At 33.3% G+C, this 24,264-nt stretch overlaps 1 protein-coding gene across 1 annotated transcript in view; it reads right to left on the bottom strand.

The window, feature by feature from the left end:
• The window catches only part of TMEM232 (transmembrane protein 232), a 197,190-nt gene that overhangs the window by 97,248 nt on the left and 75,678 nt on the right, over positions 1-24,264 (bottom strand). The window contains exon 12 of the mRNA XM_032476482.1: positions 17,816-17,994. Coding sequence (XP_032332373.1) covers positions 17,816-17,994 — 179 coding nt within the window. The remainder of the gene's footprint in view (positions 1-17,815; positions 17,995-24,264) is intronic.

A 24,264-nucleotide genomic window follows, 5' to 3' on the forward strand; every position in this document is an offset into this window, starting at 1 on the left:
CTGAGAGTGATGAATGAATAGATGGGTGGGTAAACAAATGAGTGGACCAACAAAAACAATGTCTTCTCATGACCTAATTTCTCGTAAAATACATTGCTTCCAGGAGACCTGCATTATAGAATCCTGAGGTTCTTCATGCTGACTCATTTAGCTACTTTTTGCTTTCTCCTTCACATACTGGATAGGTTGTAGATCCAGATGCCAACTCTCTCAAGTAAGAGAATGAAGGCATTCCCACATTTTTCCCACTGGTTTCTTGGTTGAAAGCCCAGGTTAATTTTCCTCCCCCAAAGATGTCTAAGGCATTCAAGTTACAGAAATGTAGTTTCAAATATGGGTCCAATGAATATCTGCATTATCCAAAAAGGTTTTGTTTGTTTTCTTGCAGGAAAAAAGCCAGGAAAGCATAGGGGATTTGCAGTTAGAAAGATTTGCAATCAGTCTGGCTATTCTACTTACTAATTAAAAATGCAAACTTGAAAAATTTAGTTAACCTTCCAGGCCTATGTTTTCTGTTTAGTTTGGTCCCATCATTTTTTGTTGTGATATAGAGATAATAATAACCACCTCTAAGAGTTTGTGATGGTTCACTGAGACAACAAAGGATGATCTGTCTCACAACAGTGAGAAACTCAACAGGTTTTCAGCTCCTTTCAGGGTGACCCTAAGACAGTCACCAACACTCAGGCTTTTGCACCCTTCCCCTCCACCAACCTAGAGAAAACTTGATCCAACATTTTCACACTGAAAACAAATTTGTTACACTGTCACTTTCATATTTGCAAATTTATCAAACAGGATTATGATTATACTTCTGCAGTCAACCCTTTTCTAAAGAGTCTTCCTTCTCTTAAAACTATTATCTTATGTTATAATTCAGAGACTATGAATTTATTTCTGCCAATGATGCATAAATATAAATCAATACTTCTTGGAAGTAAACTTACCCAAAATATTAATAACCATTGTTTACAACAGATTCCAAATTACTACTATTTAGCTTGCCCATAAACATTATCTCAAATTCCATATTTAAACATTATTTAGAAATTTACATTTTTATGATGTGTCCATATTTTTAGCAATCTTCATTAGGCTTTAAAATTCAGGATTTTTCTTATTGCTTTGTTGAAACTTGACACTTTTATTAAGAAACAAATGCTGATTTTTGTATATCTAGGTTAATTTTTACTCAGTAAGTATTAAAATTGGAAAATCAGTATCCTTAAGAATATTTATCTCACACATATATTCTAGCCACATGCAGGGGCAGATACCTGCCCTTCTGTCTTTATATTGGGCATAATTATGGTAAAAACCAGGACTCATGTAGGTTGGCAAGAAGATGGATAAGTCAGAACAGGGAATACTCAAGGAATAATGATGTAGTAGCAACACAGAAGAAAATAAACTCTTCAGAGTTCTGAATTTTCCATCAACAATTAGGGGAATGTACCAAACACACCAAAATTTAAACTAACACACACTACTCTTGACAAGAGAGAATAATAGAGAAATAGGATACTAAGCCATTACAGCACAGTTTGCATAAAATTTTGTTTTTATCTCTTGCTCTGTCTCCCTTTTTGGTCTCCACCTGTCCTTAAGTAATCTTAGAGCTGGGAGCATTTAAACTGTTTGTAAAAAAAAATAATAATAATAATTTTTTTCTTCAAACTTCAAAATTTAAATATAAATGATTCAGTGGTGGTCTCAAAAGATTACTTCCAAAGCAGGAGCAGCAATACTCATAACAGACAAAATGGGCTTTAAAACAAAGCCATAAAGAAAGATAAAAGACACTACATAATGATCAAAGGAGCTATACAAGATGACGATATTATATTCATTAACATATATGCATCCAATACAGGAGCACCTAAATATACAAAACAAATGCTAACAGACATAGAAGGAGAAACTGATATGAATATGATAATAGTAGGAGACTTTAACACCCTACTAACATCATTGGACAGGTCTTCCAGACAGAAAACCAGTAAGACAATGGATATACTAAATGACACAATAGAACAGTTGGGCTTGGTTGATATTTTTAGGACATTATATCCCCCCAAAATAGAATATACGTTCTTTTCAAGTGCGCACGGAACATTATCTAGGATAGACCACATACTTGGGCACAAAAGAAGCCTCAACAAATTTAAGATGACAGAAATTATTTCAAGTATCTTCTCTGACCACAATGACATGAAACTGAAAATCAACCACAGGAAAACAAATGAGAAAAAAAATGACAGCATGGAGATAAAACAGCATGCTACTAAAAAACCAGTGGGTCAATGATGAAATCAAAGAAGAAGTTAAAAAATACCTTGAGACTAATGAAAATGAAAACACAACCACACAAAGTCTATGGGATGCAGCAAACACAGTGCTAAGAAGGAAGTTCATACCAATATAGGCCTTACTCAAAAAACAGGAACAATCTCAAATAAACAACCTAACCTACCACCTAAAAGAAGTAGAAAAAGAAAAACAAACAAAACCTAACATCAGCAGAAGGAAAGAAATAATGAAGATCAGGAAGGAAATAAATAAAATAGAGATTAAAAAAAATAGAAAAAATCAATTAAACCAGAACCTGGTTATTTGAAAGAGTAAACAAAATTGACAGACCTCTGGCCAGGATCACCAAGAAAAGAGAGGACAAAAATAAACAAAATAGAAAGGAAAATGTAGAAATTACAATCAACACCACAGGAATACAAAAAAATCATAAGAGAACATTATGAACTATATGGCAAGAAATTGGACAACTTGGAATAAAAGGACAAGCTTCTAGAACATTCAGTTCACCAAAACTGAAGAAATAGATGATTTGAACAGACCAATCACTAGAAGTGAAATAGAATCAGCAATTAAAAAACCTCCTTGCAAACAAAAGTCCAGGACCACATGGCTTCACTAGAGAATTCTATCAAACACATAAAGAAGAGCTCTACTGATCCTTCTCAAACTCTTCCAAAAGATTGAAGAGAAGGGAATACTCCCAAATTCACTCTATGAAGCCACCACCACCCTGATACCAAAGCAAGAAAAAAATACTACCAGAAAAGAAAAATACAGGCCAATATTGTTGATGAACATAGCAAACAAAAACCAACAACACATAAAAAATATCATACACCATGATCAAGTTGGGTTCATTCCAGGGACACAAGGATGTTTCAACATACACAAAACAATCAATGTGATACACCACATAAACAAGAGAAAGGACAAATGTCACATGATCATATCAATCAACAGATGTAGAAAAAGCATTTGATAAAATTCAACACCTATTTATGATAAAAACTCTAACCAAAGTGGGTATAGAGGGAACATACCTCTACATAATAAAAGCTATTTATGACAAACCTACAGCCATAATACTCAACAGTGAAAAGTTGAAAGCCTTTCTGCTAGAATCTGGACCAAGACAAAGATGCCCACTCTCACCACTTCTATTTAATATATCGGAAGTCCTAAGCATAGAAATTAAATGAGAAAAAGAAATAAAAGAGAACCAAATTTGCAGAGAAGAGGTAAAACTGTCATTATATGTGAATGTCATGATAACATATATAGAAAACCCCAAAGGCTCCACACAAAAACTACTAGAGCTGATAAAATAATTCGGCAAGATAGCAGGATATAAGATTAACATACAGAAATCAGATACATTTCTTTACACTAACAATGAAATATCAGAAAGGAAAGGAAAGAAACAATTCTTTTAGAAATTGCATCCAATGCAATAAAATACTTAGGAATAAATCTGACCAAGGAAGTGATAGCCTTTTACGTGGAAAACTACAAAACACTGACCAAGGAAATTAAAGATGACTTAAAGAAATGAAAAGATATCTCATGTTCTTGGACTGGAAGGATCAATATCATTGAAATGGCCATACTGCCCAAGGCAATCTACAGATTTAACACGATCCCTATCAAATTGCCCAGGATATTTTTCACAGAACTAGAACAAATAATCCTAAAATTTATGTGGAAAAACAAAGACCCAGAATTGCCAAAGTAATATGGAAGAACAAGAATGAAGCTGTAGGAATAACCCTCCCAGACTTCAGACAATACTACAGAGCTACAGTAATCAAAACAGCATGTTGTTGGTACTAAAACATACATATGAATCAATGAAACAGAACAGACAGCCCAGAAATAAACCCACAAACTTTTGGTCAATTAATCTTTGACGAAGGAGGCAAGCACATACTATGGAGTAAAGACAGTCTCTTCAGCAAATAGTGTTGGGATAACTGGACAACTGCATGTAAATCAATTAATTTAGAATACTCCATCACACCATACACAAAAATAAACTCAAAATGGCTTAAAGACTTAAATATCAGACTATAAACCTCTTAAAAGAAAAAATAGGCAAAACATTATCTGACATAAATCTCAGCAATGTTCTCCTAGGGCAGTCTACCCAGGCAATAGATATAAAAGCAAAAATAAACAAATGGGACCTAATTAAACTTATAAGCTTTTGCACAACAATGGAAATCATAAGCAAAACAAAATAGCAACCTATGGAATCGGAGAAAATATTTGCAAAAGAAGAGACTGACAAGGTCTTAATTTCCAGAATATATAAACACCTCATACAACTTAGTAAGAAAAAAACAAACAATCCAATCCAAAAATGGGCAGAAGACCTCAACCTATGATTCTCCAATGAAGACATGCAAATGGGCAACAGGCACATGAAAAAATGCTCAATATCACTAATTATCAGAGAAATGCAAATCAAAACTACAATGAGGTATCACTTCATACCAGTCAGAATGGCCATCATTCAAAACTTCACAAATGATAAATGCTGGAGAGAGTGTGGAGAAAAGGGAACCCTCCTACATGCTGATGGGAATGTAGTTTGGTGTAGCCAGTATGGAAAACAATACAGAGATTCCTCAAAAGACTAAAAATAGACATATCATATGATCCAGTAACCCCACTACTGGGCATATATCCAGAGGGAACCTCAATTCAAGAAGATACATGCACCCCAGTGTTAATAGCAGCACTATTTATAATAGCCAAGACATGGAAACAATCTAAATGTCCATCAACAGATGGCTGGATAAAGAAGCTGTAGTATATTTATACAATGGAATACTACTCAGCCATAAAAATAATAAAATAACACCACTTGCAGCAACGTAGATGGACCTGGAGAATGCCATTCTAAGTGAAGTAAGCCAGAAAGAGAAAGAAAAATACCGTATGATATCACTTACATGTGGAATCTTAAAAAAAAAAAAAAAGGCAAAATGATCTTATTTACATAACAGAAACAGACTCACAGACATAGGAAACAAACTTATGGTTACCAGAGGTAAAGGGGGTAGGAAGGGATAAATTGGGAGTTTGAATTTGCAGACAGTAACAAATACATATATATATGTAAAATAGATAAACAAGCTTATATGGTATAGCACAGGGAATTATATTCAATATCTTGTAGTAACTTATGGTGAAAAATAATATGAAAATGAATATATGTATCTTCATGTATGACTGAAGCATTATGCTGCACATTGTAACCTGACTATACTTCAATAAAAATATATCAATGAAAAAACTAACATAAAATAAAATAGATAAGCAAGTTCAAACTGTTAGCACAGGGAACTATATTCAATATCTTATAGTAAGTTATGGGGGACAAGGATATGAAAACGAATATATGTATGTTCATGTATGACTGAAGCATTATACTGTACACCAGAAATTCACACAACATTGTAAACTGACTGTACTTCAGTAAAAATATATATATACAAAAATAATTTTTTCCTAAAGGAGATATAAATCCCACAAAGAAGGACAGCATTAACTCCTTGCTACTAAAATAATGCTCTTTATACCATTGTTATTGTCATTACCTGGGAGCATGTTCTAGAGAATTTCAGGTCCTAATCCTGTATATATGTGTTACAGTTTAAGAAGGACTGATGTAGTAGATTTAAAAAAGGACTAGATGGGAATATTCATATTCCCACCTTACTGTGTGTTTTTGTATAAGTTACTTATTCTCTCTGGGCATGTTTCTTTATTCCTAAAATGAGTTGATAATAATACTCTCCAGGTTACTGTAAAAATTAAACACAAAAATTGAATATATTTTCTAGAATAATGCTTATTACACAACATTCTTCAATGCAAGTTAGTTCCTTGTTTGTATTTAATTTTGGAAACAGGATGACATGGAAATGGCAGAGTCTCTGGAAGAAGTTCACTCATAGGTCCATCCACCGCCAGCAACTTATTTTAATCTTGTTTAGACTCAGATCCCCCATCTATGTGAATGATGATGGTGGTAGGAGAGTTCGGGGCTTAGATGGTTAATATATGTAAGATACTTAGCACAGTGATGGGTACATTGTAAAAACTCTACAAATATTTTTATTTTCTTAAAATAATGTATTTGTTATATTGGAATTCTATTGATAAATATTTAAAGAAACCATACTCTTCCAAAAATATACCTCCCTTTCCACATTCAAGGATTTCTATTTATGTCAAAAGAAGAGCCATATGTAGAGGAGGAGAAAAAAAGAGATACTGAGAGAATAGGGTCCAATAGTGTTGTTTGTTCTCTTTTGCTGCTTTATAGAGTACATTAAAAGTATGGAAATGGCATTAAGAATTAAAACAAATTTTATTTTACAGATCTTACCATGAAATGTTAACCACCAAGTGCTTTACCTAATGAGTCAAAGGTGCTCTGAATAAAGTCACATATTCATTTTAGCTGTACATATTTCCTTTTGATATTTTAGGTCATATACCAGATGGCAGAAAGCATTTATACATGATGACTCTTCCTAGATGTGCCAACATATGCTGCTGAATTGCCTATACAGAAGAGCCTTGCTCATTGCAAGTCTCCCTGGAAGTATTTCAAACAAAGCACATCAATTAACATTTGTTTATTATGCCACTGTGAGTATATGACAGTTCTTGATTTCTTTCCCAAATACTCAGGCAACAGTTGGGTTTATATTGAATTTGTCAGATGAAGGGCTCTTGTTTAGTGATCTATTTAGAAATGTTTTTCATTTCAAATATGCTATTAAATATCTCACCTCTTGTCTAACCTCCACTGAGCATGACATTTTATGAACAGATATAAAAAGAATTATAGAGTGTTATTATGGATTTAAAAAACATACAAGACACAAGAGTACATAATAGTTAGTAAAAGATTTACCAGTGATGTAGATAAATTGAAGTATAAAAATTAGTTTATTAAATTCAATCGTTTATCATATGAATTGCATATTTAAGTATAAAAAGAGAAAATCTCTCTTACCTCCATAAATATACAAGTATAGTCAATCCTTATGAAATAAATCCTTCTTACTCTAATGTACAGTAGCTTATAGTTAAGGCTATAGTTCACTCTGTGTAGGTAATGTGATGATTTTCCTTTTATGAGGAAAGGTTTTGGAAGCACGGTGTTAGGAAGAAAAGGATAACAAAGTTTGTTATAATCATATTCATTTTCATTAACTAAAATAAGAGTGGAATACATATTTTTATTTCAGATCAAAGTATCTGAGGCATGTCTTCAGCATATAGATTTTTTTGAGATGTTCTCTATACACACTAAGCAGTGAGGCAGCATATAAAGACAGAGAGTTTTTACCACTTGTAAAAGAAAACTTCTATTTTATACCATAGAACTTGTTCCCCAAAGAGGTATTACAGGCCAATAATATATGTGGTTCAATGGAATGTGGGAATTAGTAAGTTATTAAGGAAAACTAGATGTTTAAGAATAAATAACTAAACTTTGTAATTTTAATACTGTAAATAAATGTTGTTATGATATGGCCAAAAAAAAAAAAAAAAGGAAAGGAAAGAAAGCCTTGATTTTATTATGCTCATGTCTTACTGTAAAATTAAACATATTTGTAAAGATAAATTATATAGAAAGTGCTCAGACTATGCCAGACAAGAAAGTACAATTTTAATAAATTCAAAATATTGACTCTAACACATTACACCTATAGACCAAATGTGCTCATTCTTTTGAAATTATCTTGCTTGGTCTTACTCATATATGTGACTTAGTTGTTTAACTTATTCTATAGTACTATTATTAATGTGCTAAAGAAGGCAGCTTCTAAAATCTGAAATAAATATGAGTATCATTTTCTGCAGAGATATTAGGCATAACAGGTAGTTTCAGCTGCAGAATTTATGAAAGTTAGAAGATCACACAGGAATAACAGAAGAACAGAGTTATAAGAACAGGGATGACAGAGAAAAACTGAAAACTGCACAGATGTTAATCACTTTGGTCTTTTGAATAACTAGCTGTGGAGAATTAAAAGAGTTAGTTTAGATGTTATTTTTCCTGAACCTAATACAGACATGTTATTATGTAACTTGACATTAAAAATATGTTAATAATAAATTAGAAGAAAAAAAAAAAAACCTTAGACCAAAGTCATATAAATGATGCAAGGAAAAACATTAGCCAGGACAAGAATAAACAAAGCAATTGACTAAACACCTAACTTTGTCATATCTATAACAATATACAATTCTTGGCCAACAAAACTATCTTTCAAACTGAATAAAAACCTTCTGTCAGTGAAAACTGACAGAATTAACCACCAGCTGATGCTCATGAAAAGAATATGGAAGAATTTTCTTAGAGGAGAAGAAAAATAATCCTGTATGGAACTGGTCAGTGATTCAAAAAGGAAGAATAAGGATAAGAACAAGTAATATGTCAGTAAATCTAAAGAATATTGAGTGAATAAAACAATACTGTTATCTATAAACACACACACACACACACATACAAATACATTCAAATAAACACACACAATTAAAGTGCTCAACAGGAAAATTGCATAAATAAAGAGAAATAAAGGGAGTTAAAATATCATAAGACCACTTTATGTCCCAGAAAATATAAAACCTCTGTATTAGAATTCAATAATAAGAGATTCATTTTGCAACATTAGGGGTAATGAATAAAAGAATGTGTGACCACCAAATAAACAAACAAGGGGGATGAGATGAATAGTACAATAAAAATATCTTCCTGAAAAAGGCACAAATTGAGATTTTCTTTGAAAAAAGGGAGAGAGAACAACCAGAAAACAAGTAACAAAATGGCAGTAAGTACATAACTATCAATCACCACTTCAAATGTCAGTAGACTAAATAAATGTTTTAATCATAAAACATAGGATGGCTGACTGTATTAAAACAAACAAAAAAAAGACCTATCTACATGCAGCCTACAAGACTCACCATAGAGCTAAAGACACACACGGACTGAAATGAGGTGATTAAAAATATATTCTATGCAAACAGAACTGAAAAGAAAGCTAGGGTAGCAATACTCATATCAGATACAGTAAACTTTAAAGTCAAAGCCTATAATAAAAGACAAAAAGTGTATTATATAATGATAAAGGAATCAGTGCAAGAAGATATTAACATTTGTAAACATATATGTACCTAATGTAGGAGCACCTAAACTATAAAGCAAATATTAACATATATAAACAGAGAAACTGACTATTACACAGTAATAGTAATAGATTTTAACTCCCCACTTATGTCAATGGACAGATCATCCAGAAAGAAAATCAATTAAAAAAAAAAAAAAGTAGTGGTGTTAACTGACACATTAGACCAGTTGAACTTAATACATATCTACAGGACGTCCCATTCAAAAAGAGCAGAATACATACTGGATTCAAGTGTACATGGAAAGTTCTCCAGGAGAGATCACATACTTGGCCATAAAACAAATCTCAACTAATTTTAGAGGACAGAAATTATATCAAGTATCTTTTCTGACAACAACCGTGTGGAACTATGTATCAATTACAGGAAGAAAATGGGATAACCACAAACACGTGGAAACTAAGCAGCATGCTACTTTAAAAAAAAAAAAACAAAAAACACCGGGTCAAAGAAATCAAAGAGTAAATCAGAAAAAAGACAAATTAAAATGAAAATTTTACAAAATCTATGGGACAGAGCAAAAGCAATTTAAGTGAAGCTTAAGCAGTTTAAGCTCTTTCACCATTTCAATTTAACACAGCAATGGAAGTCCTAGCCATGGCAATCAGACAAGAAGTGAAAAGACATCTCAAATTGGAAGGGAAAATGTAAACCTGTCATTATTTGCAGATGACACAATACTATATATAGAAAACCCTAAAGACTCCAGCAAAAAAAAAAAACAATTAGAATAAATGAATTAATTAAAGTTGCAGGCTACAAGATTAATATACAGAAATATGTTGCTTTTCTATAAACTGATAATGAACTATCAGAAAGAGAAAGCAAGAAAACAATCCCATTTAAAATTACATCAAAAAGAATAAAATATCCAGGAATAAACTTTTTTATCATTTAAAATTTTATTTTTATTGAAGTGTAGTTGATTTACAATGCTAGTTTCAGGTGTACAGCAAAGCATTTCAGTTATACATATACATACATATGTATACATATATGTTCAGATTCTTTTCCATTATAGCTTATTACAAGAAACTGAATATAGTTTCCTGTGCTATACAGTATGTCCTTGTTGTTTATCTATTTTAGATATAGTAGTGTGTAGGAGGTGAAAGATCTATACTCTGAAAACTATAAGACATTAATAAGGGAAATTGAAGATGATACAAATACATGGAAAGATATCCTGTGTTCATGGATTAGAGGAATTAATATTGTTAAAATTTCCATACTACCCAAAACAATCTACAGATTTAATGAAATACCTATCAAAATACCAATGATATTTTTCATAAAACTAGAACAAGTAATTGTAAAATTTGTACAGAACCCCTAAAGATCCCAAAGAGTCAAAGAAATCTTAGGAAAAAAGAACGAAGCTGAAGGTATCATGCTCCCTGACTTTAGACTATACTACAAAGCCACAGTAATCAAACAATGTGGTACTGGCCAAAAAAAAAAAAACCAAAAAAAACCCAGATATGTAGATCCTTGGAAAAGAAAAGAGTCCAGAAAGAAACCCATGCACATATGGTTAATCAGTCTATAGCAAAAGCATCAAAAAATATACAATGGAGAAAAGACAGCCTCCTCAAGAAGAGGTGTTCAGAAAACTGGACAGGTACATGTAGAAGAATGAAATTAGAACATTTTCTTATACTATATACAAAATATGGACTTTAGTCAAAACGGACTAAAAATGTAAAATGCAAGACTGGAAACCATAAAACTCCTAGAAGAAAACATAGGCAGTACAGTCTTTGATGTAAGTCTTAGCAATAATTTTTTTGACCTGTCTCCTCAAGCAAGAGAAACAAAAGCAAAAATAAACAAATGGAGCTAATTAAACTTAAATGCTTTGCCCAGTGAAGAAAACCATCAACAAAATGAAAAGACAAACTACAGAATGGGAGAGGATATTTGCAAATAGTATTTCTGCTAATGGGTTAATATCTAAAATATATGAAGAGCTCACACAAGTCAATATCAAAAAAACAAACAATGCAATTAAAAAGTGGACAGAACCCAGGAATCCCACTCCTGGGCATATATCCAGAAGGAACCCTACTTCAGGATGACACCTGCACCCCAATGTTCATAGCAGCACTATTTACAATAGCCAAGACATGGAGACAGCATAAATATCCATTAATGGATGACTGGATAAAGAAGAGGTGGTATATTTATACAACGGAATACTATTCAGCCATAAAAACTGACAACATAATGCCATTTGCAGCAACAGGGATGCTCCTGGAGAATGTCATTCTAAGTGAAGTAAGCCAGAAAGAGAAAAAGAAAAATACCATATGAGATTGTTCATATGTGGAATCTAAAAAAAAAAAAAAAAAAACACACACACACAAAGCATAAATACAAAACAGAAATAGACTCATAGACATAGAATACAAACTTGTGGTTGCCAAGGGGGCAGAGGGTGGGAAAGGATAGACTGGGATTTCAAAATTGTAGAATAGATAAAGTAGATTATACTGTATAGCACAGGGAAATATATACAAGATCTTACGGTAGCTCACGGAGAAAAAAAGGTGACAATGAATATACATATGTTCACATATAACTGAAAAATTGTGCACTACACTGGAATTTGATACAACATTGTAAAATGATTATAAATCAATAAAAAATGTTAAAAAAAAAAAAAAAGTGGGCAGAAGACCTGAATAGACATTTCTCCAAAGAAGACATACAGACAGCCAAGAGGCCATGAAAAGATGCTCAACATCACTAATTAGCAGGGAAATTCAAACCAAAGCCAAAATGAGATATCACCTCACATGGGTCAGAATGGCTATCAACAAAAGGACAACACATTAGGAATGGTGAGGAAGTAGATAAAAAAGAACCCTAGTACACTGTTAGTGAGAATGTAAATTGGTACAGTCATCATGAAAAGTAATATGGAAAATTTTAATAATAAAATTAAAAGAACTACCATATGATCCAGTAATTTCATTCCTGGGTGTATATTTGAAAAGAACAAAAACATTGATTCACTGATTCAAAAAGATACATGTACCCCAATGTTCATAGCAACATTATTTAAAATAGCCAAGATGTGGAAGCAAACTGTCCATCAACAGATGAATGGATAAAAAAGTTGTGAAATAAACATATTAGATTTTATATATATATAAAACACACACACATATATATATAATGGAATATTACTCAGCCATGGAAAAGAATGAAATTTTGCCATTTGCAACAACATGGTTGGACCTGGAAGGTATTATGTTTAGTGAAATAAGTCAGACAGAGAAAGTCAAATACTGTATGTTTACACTTACATGTGGAATCTAAAAATGGAAACTAATGATTGAATATAACAAAACAGAAACAAACTCATAGACACAGCAAATAAATTAGTGGCCACCAGTGAGAAGAGGGGTGGGGGGCAGTGCAAGATAGGGGAAAGGGATTAAGAGGTACAATATATTAGGTATAAAATAAATAACATACAGGATGCAATATATAGCACAAGGAATATGGCCAATATTTTATAATAACTTTAATGCAACATAATTATATAAATATTGAATCACTATGTTGTGCACCTGAAGCTAATATAAGATTGCAAGTCAACTACACTTCAATAAAAAAGACTGGAATTAAAAGGGAGGAAAAAATTAAAAGAAAGCAAAGTAAAGGAGGTAAAACAGAATAGTAAATAATAAGATGTAGTAGTAAACATAAACATATCCTAATGATATTAAATGCAAATAGAATAAGGGTTCAAATGTAAAGTCAATAATTTTCAGGTTAAAAAAACTGTTTCTCTAAAGATACATACATATAAGGATTCAGAGAGCTTGAAATTTTAAAAAACGAGATACTCCATGCAAATACTAAACAAAAGATGCCAGATAAAAGAAAGATAAAGTGGTTATAAAAAAGATATTTTTTATAAAAAAGAACATTTCATGATGATGTGAGTATTATGCCAGAGCACAGCAGAATTAAACTAGAAATCAGCACTCATTACCATAATAACAGAATCTCCATATATGAAGCCATTAAGCTATAAACATCAATTACCAATGGTTCAAAATAGAAGTAATAGGTATCAATATCAAGAGAATCAAAATTTGTTTTTCAAAACACAAAGTTCATAAACCCTTGGCACATAGACTAAAAAGAGAACAAAGCAAAGAGCATCATGACAGGTTCTAAAGGCATTAAAAATATCACAGAATGATATTGTGAGCAAGTTTATATCTTTTAAAATGCAGATGAAATGGAAAATTCCTAGGGGGAAAAAAAAACAACCAAAACTGATGTGATGAAAAATAAAGTCTAGGAAGGCAAATAACTGAAAAATTATTCCACAATTAAAAATCTTTCTATCAGAATCCATGACCAAATGGCTTCACTCGGGAATTCTACGAAATTATTACGGAAGCAATTATGACAATGCTACAAAGTTCTTCCAAAGAATAGATAAAAAGAGATAATCATTTCCAAAATCATTTCATTAGTTCAATATAACTTTGATTTAAAACCTTACATTATAAGAAAACATTATAAGAAAAACATCATGGGTAAATATCCTAAGCAAAATAATATCAAAGCAAATATTGCCATATTAAAAAGGCTATTATATCATCAAGTGTTTTTATTCCAGGTATGCAATGATTACTCAACATAAGAAAATCAAACAATGTAATCTACCACAGTATCCATGGGCAAGTTACTTCACCTTTCAAAAAGTTTAACTTCCCTTATTTAAAGTTTCAATTTCTTCATCAGTAAAATCAAGACTGTAAAAACTCATACATGATACGGTCTTTTTGAGGATTAAATAATTAATGCATGTAAAGTGCTTAGCACATGGCACACAGCAAAATGCCACACAAATCTTAGCTATAATTATTAGTGCCTTTTAAAAAATGATAAATATGAAAAAAATGAACATTCATATTGAACAACGCAGTAGATTAAAATCTCATTTATGTAGTTCTCAATCCGAAAACTTCTATGCAGAAAAATCACCCCAAAACTTAGAGGCTTAACACAACGGTTTATTTAGTCCATATTGCCAGGGTCAGCCATTTGAGCTGGGCACAGCAGAATGGGTCTTCTGGTTTCATTCGTGCATCTGTGATCAGTGGGTTGGGTCAGATAGTGACTAACCAGTCTTGGGAGGGGGCCGTGGAACCACTAGGATGGCTTGCCTCTGTGCCACATTGTCTCTCACTGTTCACCTGATTAACTTGGGCTTATTCATATATCATTACAGGGTCCCAAGGGAACAAGAGAGGGCAGGCCCCAATGTGTAAGCATTTTTCAAATCTTTAGTGTTGTTGAAATCAGGTCACAAGGTTAAGACTAGAATTTGAATGTGGCAGGAATGATGCAAGGATGTGATATAAGGAGCCTTGAATAAATTGGAGACAATGACTCTAACAGTGTCTCCCAATTTCCAAAGCAGTAATTCATTTTTAAAAAATAGGAAATTATACACATGACTTTTAGCCAACATAAATTGCCAAACCATTAAAATCCAGTAGGAATGAACAATTTCTCCTAAAACTGATTCCTTCACTTAGCATCTCCAGTTTTATAAAACTATTCCTAAGTCTCTGAGACCTTAGCTTGATGATCCAAACATACCTCTCAAATTTAGCACCTGCTACTGCCCAACCCAAACCTTCTCCTCAACTAGGTAAAGCCAACCAAAGGCTTTCTCTTAAACTGTTCTTATTTATGTTTGGCTCATGCCATTTCCTTATCTAAAAGATGCTCTCTCTGACCCTGCTCCTTTGAATCATTTCATGTAACTCATCATTTAAATTTCCAGCTCAAATACTACTTATAGATGAGAATAATTTATTCCCCATTGATATAAGAAAAAAGTTAAACCAAACATTTATCTGAGCTCCCATTTTGTGCCATGAACTTTCGTGGGGCCAGTCATGTATATAATGTTCTATTTGTATTGCTCCTTATGTTTCTGAAGAATGTGTCTATTGGATGAGACAGTAAAATTGCATAAAGGTCATTTTTTGGATATCCTTGCTTCATCCATAGAATTCAGTATGGCAAAATAGATTTATTAAGTATTCATATTTGCTTCATTTATTTTACCGTTTTTGGTGAAAACATTTACATAATTTCTCACTTTATATACTTGTAGTATCTTAATGTTAAGTAAGGGAACTCATACTAAATGAAGTGATATTTCAAAGTCACCAACTAGATACTTTATCATTTATATCCATTTATATCATTATATTATTTACATCATCAGTAATCCAAATGTGTCTATCTCTCTCTAGCTAAGTTTTATATAAAACAGGTGTAGAGTAAGTTGTATCTTTCAGTTAATCTACCTAATGCAAATTAACTTATTTTTATATTAAATGTCTACTATGCCTAGATTAATATAACTGCTTTTTAAAATTTCTTAGATTTTTCTCCGAGGAAAACTTGCCTTTCCCACACATCTACTATTTAAAATGAATGAAAGCTTCCCTTGGAAGTCTTCTCACTAAGCACTGAAAACTAATTAGCACATCTAGTGGTTATGCTTTTGTTTATTCCTTTATTCTTACAATTCAGGCTGACTGCTTGAATAATAAGGTCTTCACTTGGATCTAGCATTTAAAAAATATTTGCTGTGTCTGATTAACAGACTTATGAATTTCAAATGTAATTATCTATAGATATTTACCAAAATTTTGAAGAAAGAAGCTATCTTATACCAAATGATTAGCCTTGAAAACAGGAATATAAATAGAATTCTAATTATAGAAATGACAGATTTGAGTTGGCTTACAGTATAATCAATTTGAGCTATAAAGTGGCATAAAACTTGATATAAAACCAGAGAATAATACAAATAATTGAAAGAATCATGGAAAAAAAGGAAAAAATAAGACTAGATGAAATGAATACATATCATCCTCTATTTCTCTTAGAAAGTGGCAAAAATTTTGCCTCCTATTTTTTAAGCTCCAGCAAGCTGCTTATACAAAACCGGTAAGTTTCAGAAAGCACATGAGACTAAGGAGGATTTATTTCCTAAAACTCAGTAAAAAGAATATTGGGTGATACAGTGGTCATCACTATAATAGATACTAATAGATAATAATTGTTTTTCTTTTTTTGCCATGTTCCTCAATCTAAAACCAAGGACAAAGCTAAAGCAAGTTTCATGAAAGCAGTTCCATGAAATCCAAAACAATGTAGTTTAAGTGGGCAGCAATCTGTATTTTTCCACGAAAAAAAAATATATATATACATGTTAGAAATCTAGAGAAAAGGATGTACTGCCTGTTTTTAGGTAGTCCCTCCATAAAGATCATTACCCCAAACCAGAAATGATTCGAAAACAAGTTTAAAGATTTGTTTCCTACTAAGGGTCTGGAGTATAGATATTCTGTGTTGCAATAATGGCCCATCCATATGCTTGGATGATCAATTAAGCAGGGTGAGTCATTATTTGCTCTTCTTGTTAACATTAATTCATATACATAATTATTACTGGAAAACTGGACATTAAGATTGTTAGGATAATTGCATTTGTGAAAGCTAGAAAAAACCAGAAACTTTCAGGGACGAAAAAAAAAAAGTATAATTTAGGATAACAAATTAACCTGGCTCAAAATAAGACAAAGAGAAGAAAAAAAACTACCTGATGGAGTTTTGAAATATCATAGGATACTCCATAGAAAATCATATTTGCATTTTATGAAGAATGGATAGCTAATTTCATAATGATTTTCTTTGAAAATATATATATATATATATATGTATATATTCAAATAGAACTAGAAAAACCAAGAATTTGTAAAATACATTTTTAACTTTAAAGAAAAAGACATTAGATTTAGCGAATCCAGATTTGCAATTTATACTGTAACATTAGAAAGAAAAATTCACAAATAAGATAATAACTTGTTATTCATATTGAGACACTACTAATAAGAAAGCTGGAAAATCAGGCATTGACCCAGGCTAACCCAGGCAAATTGGAACGCGTAAGCAGCCTACTTAGAGATGTCTCTCGAAGGCACAAGCTCAAACCAGAACAATTACTCTTCCCGAAAACCAACTCCTTTCAAGCTGCTTAATCAGAAGACTGCCAACCCTGTAATCTTTAACTAAAAATAGGTCAGTATTAAAATTTAAAAAAAAAAAAAATGTTCTCAACTGTGAATCACTGATACTCACAGCATACGGGCATTCCTTTTTCCTTAGAGAGAAAGGACAAATGCTTCCTAATGAGAGAAGTACCAATGTATTGCCCAGTGTTTTCTCTTACCTGAGCAATATTAACTGCATTATGGATTCTCCCATCTGTCTCATGATCCCTTATTTTCTGTAATATTTGCCATATTTTGTTTCCAAGTCCATCTTGCTCCTTATCTCCCCGAAGTTCCCATGACATTTTCACCAGATTATACACTAAGCCATAGTATCCAGTCCATTTCACTTGATCACCTGTTTAAAAAAAGGAAGATTCTTTGAGAAGATATCATTTTATTCATCTTACTAATGTATGGTTTTGAGGGAAAAAATTTTTGATTTTACTAATATTTTAAAGTTTTAAATTCAGAGGTTTGGAATTTTTTTTTTTTACCCTTCACTACTTTTACTATTTTAATTTTAAAAGATCTCAGAGATCATTTTAAAATTTCTAGCCATATAAAAAGATGAACTACACCTAACTAGTATTACATCTCATAAACTTAAAAGTGAAAAAGGTAAACTGTAAACTATGCATTATAAACAAATTTTTGGAATTCAAATAAAGAGATGAATTTGTTCAAGGCAATATGAACACTTAAACCACCATGGTAAATTTTTACACTAAATCAGAGACACAGGAGACACTGGCTGTCATTAAGAAAAATGATCAAACTGTGAAACATAGCATTTGAAGTAAGAAGAAAGCTTTGAAAATAATGTGAAAAAAAAAAAAAGAAGATAATGTGAAAAGCAGACAAAAATTACTGATATAATTATAAGCTGGAAGATTTTCTTAAATAATAGAGGCATAAATCAATTGAAATAGAGGAAAAGGAGTAATGAATCCAGAAGAGATTTTTTTAAGGTCTAATACACTTCTAAAAATTATATACCAAGTTAGAAATTTAAATAAATTATCAAGTTCCACTTTTAAAATGAGTGTTTTCCTTACAGAAGAGAGAAAGATGTTTCTCTTTACTCTTTATCTTAATTATTTCTTACTTAGATGGTATATTGCAATGCTATTCAAGAAAAGAGAAGTCTAATTTAGGTCATGATGAGATAAATAAATTTGGAGAATGAAATAATACAGGTATCAAAGGGTATGTGAACTGAAGTTAGCGAAAGAGCAACATGAGGGTACTGAGTATATGTGAAGTGGGTAAGAGGAGCCAGAGGAAGAGAAGGTTCAGAAAGGGAGATGGAAGGCTATCCTGGTGAAAGCCTGTGTGACACTGGAACTCGGCGATGCCCTTCTTAAATAAAGATATAAGCACAATCTGAAAAATCACAATCTTCATCTTTTCCTAATTCAATCTGGGTTTCACAATCCAGGCGAATAATAATTGTAATTGCTATGATAACTAGAATACTTGGGGATACTGACTATGTGCCCTTATTCTAGTTGCGCCTCAGTAAAACCCTGCTATGAAGACCATATCATACTTAGAATAGAAGAGAGCTTCTACTGAATATGAGCTTCAACTTGATTAGAAATTCCCCTAGCATCATACTGCTGATGAGTAAATGTCAGGTAGAAGTTGGCATAATCTTACCCCATGAAGCACAGGCCTCTCAAATTCAGATAAGCACTTCTCCTCATTGACAGCTGAATGGATAAAGATGTGATGTGATGTGATGTGATGTGATGTGATGTGATGTGATGTGATGTGATGTGATGTGATGTGAGAGTGTGTGTGTGTGTGTGTGTGTGTGTGTGTAAAATGGAATATTACTCAGCCATAAAGAGAATGAAATAATGCCATTTACAGAAATATGGATGGACCTAGAGATCATTATATTAAGTGAAGTAAGTCAAACAGAGAAAGACAAATGTATGATATCAGACAAGTCCTTTTCCTTACAATCCCCACCTTCTATTCCATTCATAGGAAAGGAAAATAGATTAGAAGACAGAAAAGAAAGTCTGTACACAGTTAAGAAATGGGAGGAGGAAGGCATATGTCCACCTTCCACCCTTTCTATCTGAAGTTGACACTTGAGAAGAGAAAATATAAGCTGCAAATATGATGCTACAGTTAAGCAGCAAATTCTTTTAAAATATAATTTTCCCCTCACAAAAATTTTACCAGTTAAAATTGGTGCACTGAAATAGCTGAAATTATACATAGGAAGTGACATCACCAAGATGGTGGAATGGGAAGTTGCCAGCCCTCATCTCCTCACAGAAAGAAACAATGTGGCAGACATCCAAGAACAAAAGTGCCTTTGGCAGGGACCTTGGGATCCAGCTAGTAGGTTGTAAAATATCAGTGGAATCCAAGACTCAAGAGAGTCATTTTGAGAAGGCAGGCTGGACCCAGGTGGCCAGCCTGTTAACAGTGATGTGGCTCCAGTTGTGGACCTAGAAGCACCCCTGTCCCCCTGTGAACTTGGCTCCAGCCCTGCTTGTCCACAGTCTTGCCACCATCCACATCCACCAGAGGACCCATGCCTACTGGTGTCCTGAGTAACAGGCCCACTGGCTGAGGACCTGACCTGTGGACCCTGAAGCAGCTCTATGACACAGTTTTAGCCTCACTCCACCATGGTCCTGAGGCAGGTCTGCCCACCCAGGAACCCAACCATCGACCTAGCAGAAGCATGCACAGGGACCTGCTGGGAGCCAGATCTATTTGTATCCCTGATAACAGGCCTGAGATCTGCAGACCTGGCAGTGGTCCCATGACCAAGCTCTAGCCCTGCTCCACCACGGTCCTGGAGGTGGTCCCATCTGCTCAGGGACTCAGCAGGCATCATGCCCACTCAGGCCCTCAACAACAGGCCCACCGATTCCCAGCAGAGAGGTAACTGTAAGAAGAGAGAAAGGAGAGGGTGATAGGGTGGATCTCAAACTGAGCTGAGGTGGAGAGTTCATGTGAGAAAAGGATAAGGTAAAATAACTAAGGATAAATGAGGTCAAATTAAATGGTAGGTATTTGAGCAAAAGAGTAACATTATCTCTGTTCAATGAAATATTGGGTCTATTCAAGCAATAAACTGGGAAACCAATATGGAAGTTTTATGAGGTAATCTAGGTCTCCTGTGCTGAGCAGCAGAAGATGGGAGAGTAAAGGACAAAGCTAAGACACTGTAGAGAAATCTCATAAGACTTCTCTGCTATGGAGGAGGAGGAAGGAGGAGGAAGGAGTGAAGTTGAAAGCAAAGTACATCTTCAAGCTCAGGAAACTGAAACAATAATAAAATTACATGCAGAAGTGAGATTATGTAGAAAAGCCAGTTTGGGGAGAAAGGAGATAAATAAATGTGGCATGATGGTGGCTGAAGAGAATCTGATTTTCAGTGTCCTGTAGCATGCTGTAAAAATAGAGCTCTAATTCCAGTAAAATAGCAGAAGTGTAACTATGAATTTATGAGTCATTAGCAGAAAAATATGGCCACAACTCAATATGAGTAGAGAAATAAAAAAGGAGTTTTTGAACAATTTGATAAATAAAGCATACTGTGGGTTTTAACCCATTTATAAATTTATTTGTAAACTCCCAAATTCTTTACATTGAAAAGAATGATTGACAAAAGTACATACAAACTACCTTCCTTCATATGTTTTAAATGATCTTTTGTTGAGGAGCAGTATTTTAAGACTATAGTCATTGAACTGAATGAGGTTTGTTTTTAGAGTCTACAAGACCAATAGACCAGTGATGAACCCATAAAATATATTCTGATAACTATGTTCTCAAAACTCAAATACTTTAATAAATCTCACTGATGACTTTAAAAGTGAGCTGTTCACCTGTCGATTTAAAGTACAGTGAAGTATTACTTACAGATATTTGTAGGGAGAGTCTATTACATCCAGTTGACTGACAGTTAATGAAGAAAAAAAACCTTATAAAGACAGATGGGTTGTGTTGTAACTGTCATAAAAAGTAGAATGCACTCAAATATGCATGTCTGGACACTTGCTGAGAAGCATGCCTGCTCTGAAACTTCTCATCCAAGGACCAGGCTGTAGCATAAGACACTCTTCTGTTCTGCTTTGAGTGACCCTGTGGCAGCTATCAAAGATGTTACTTTAAATATACTGAGAGAAAATGTGTCTGTCTGCAGCTAAGCAGACAGTATCCTAGGAAATAACAAAAGTGAACCAAAACAAAATCCTTAAAAAATCTTGAAAGTTTACTGAGAAATTATGCCACTTGAAAACTAATATTATGATCCTTTCTTTTTAACAATGCTTTACTTTAGTGTTTGAACTCCCTGGAAGCCTTTCATTGCCAGTCTAGATATTTATATTTCACATATTCAGCGAATGTGAAATATGAATATTTCTACTTATATGAATAAGCATAAATAAATACAGCCTTTACAATTTTTACAAATATAATTTGGCACCATAGGATCAAATGTATCACTGAAAGGTAACCTGAATGTAAGATGTAGTTTAATAAAACATTGTCTTTAAAAAATGCCATGTAGCATGGAAGGAGCTAGATCAATGCCAAGAAACCAGGGAAAGAACCAGTCAGTAAGCCAGGCATTTGTTGAATAAATATGTACTGAGTCAATGCCACGTGCCAACCACTGTTCTATATACCAAAGAAAAAAACAATCTTACTGTTCTTGGGACACAATTCTAGTGGAGAAAGACAGATAATAAGAAAGTAAACCGAAAAATATCAGTACTCAAATAATAAAAGATGGTAAAGTGACCAACAATGACTAGGAAAAGAAAACTACTACAAAGCAAAGAAAGACCTCCATGAGGATACAGTATTCAAGCTAAAATCTGATGGATTAAAAAAAAAGTTCACCATTCAAGGAGCTGAGGAAAAGTGTTCCCACCAGAAGAGATGGAAAATGCAAAGGCTATGGACCTGGAATAGCTTGAAAGTTCAGAGAAGCAAAGAAAGGATAAAATGGATGGAGTGCAAGATACTGAGGGTCCAGAGGACAAGATAATGCATGTCTTCTGCAGAGGCACACTCTGAATGATCATGGCCAATTTGTGGGCCACGGAAAGGACTTTGGGTTTTCTTCTTAGTATAATAAAAAGCTAACAGAATATTTAAATATGGAAAGGAATTTACCCATTTCATGTTTTAAAAAATATTTTTGGCTTCTTTGTAGAAAATGGGACTGTAAGGAAGACTGGAAGATTTTTAGCTTTTTGCAGTTAATCTAGAAGCAGTGACGACATCATAGGCTTGGGAGTTGTACAGTAAAGTTGTACAATGGTCTTTGCCCTTGGCTTCTGGGAAGTCAGCTCTTAGGTCTCAGAATATCCTGTCTGATAAGAATGTTTTTGTTTACCTGGGAACCTTAAGCCTTGGTATCAATTTTGCCTTTGAAAAGGCCAGAGACTGAGGTCAGCCAAGTGTATGTAACTGAACCCCAGTAAAAATTCTGGATACTAAAGCTTGGTGCCCTTCCACAGGGACAATACTCTGCATATTGTCACACATTGTTTCTAGGAGAAGTAAATGCTCTCCACACAATTCCACTGGGAGAAAACAGTGGAGAGCCCTGTGCACCTCTTCTTTGGCTAATTTTAATCCTTTCACTGTAATAAACCACAATCATGAGTAAGGTGGCTCTGCTGAGCTCTGTGAGTTCATCTACAAATTATGGAACCTGAGGGCTGTCCTGGGGATCCCCAAACTCCCAGGCAGTTTCAGAAGTAAGGGTAGCCTTGGGGACTCCCGAATGTGATAGGAGTTAACAGTAGAGATAGAGATGGGTAGAAAATTTGGGGATATATTTTGGATGCATAACAGAATAAATAGGAATTCTAGGGTGCTTTATATTTTCAGTGTTATAATAATAATGATGATTTATCTATCACTATACACACTTATATATTTAAATAATGATCAAAGAGTTATTTTATATAATCAAATTTGATCATTACACATTTTAAACAAATATCCAACAGAATAAACCAAAGAAGACCAGACTACTACTAATATGCCCATTTTCTGCTGCAGGTATGACAGAAAACAAAAAACAAAAGCAAGTCAGTTGATCATTTTAATATTTAGTGTGTGGCAGTTAATTGAAATGTGATGGCAAGGATGCCAAAATGTTGACAAATATTTAAGGAAATGATTAGAATCTGTCTTGAATTTTATAATTTTCTCCCATGACCAATTATGAAAATCTGTTAATTAAAAATAATTATCTTCTGGAGTTATAACTAGAACCCAAGAAGAAAGTAGTTCACTTGCTTTTCAAGAACAACAATGATTTATATAAATAAATATCAGACTTCTGCTTCTTGGATTTATTTTAAATTTCATAGAATTAAATTAATACCACCAAGATATAGGGACTATCTCTATGGAAGTAGTTAATCCTGTAGGTTTTTGCATCCAAAGGCAACAAAAAAAGAAAAAAAATTCTTCGGAAATTAAAAAAAAGAATAACAATATTTATAAGCTTATTAACATGCAAAAACTCTTTCTAAAAGCCATTGAAAGGGCCAGAGACTTTTGGCCCTTCTTTTGAACCTTCTGAAGAAACTAAGATTCTGAGAGAGAGAACAGGTTTCCTACCACC

The sequence above is a fragment of the Camelus ferus genome, chromosome 3, assembly GCF_009834535.1.
Source record: "Camelus ferus isolate YT-003-E chromosome 3, BCGSAC_Cfer_1.0, whole genome shotgun sequence".
NCBI classification, from domain to species: domain Eukaryota; kingdom Metazoa; phylum Chordata; class Mammalia; order Artiodactyla; family Camelidae; genus Camelus; species Camelus ferus.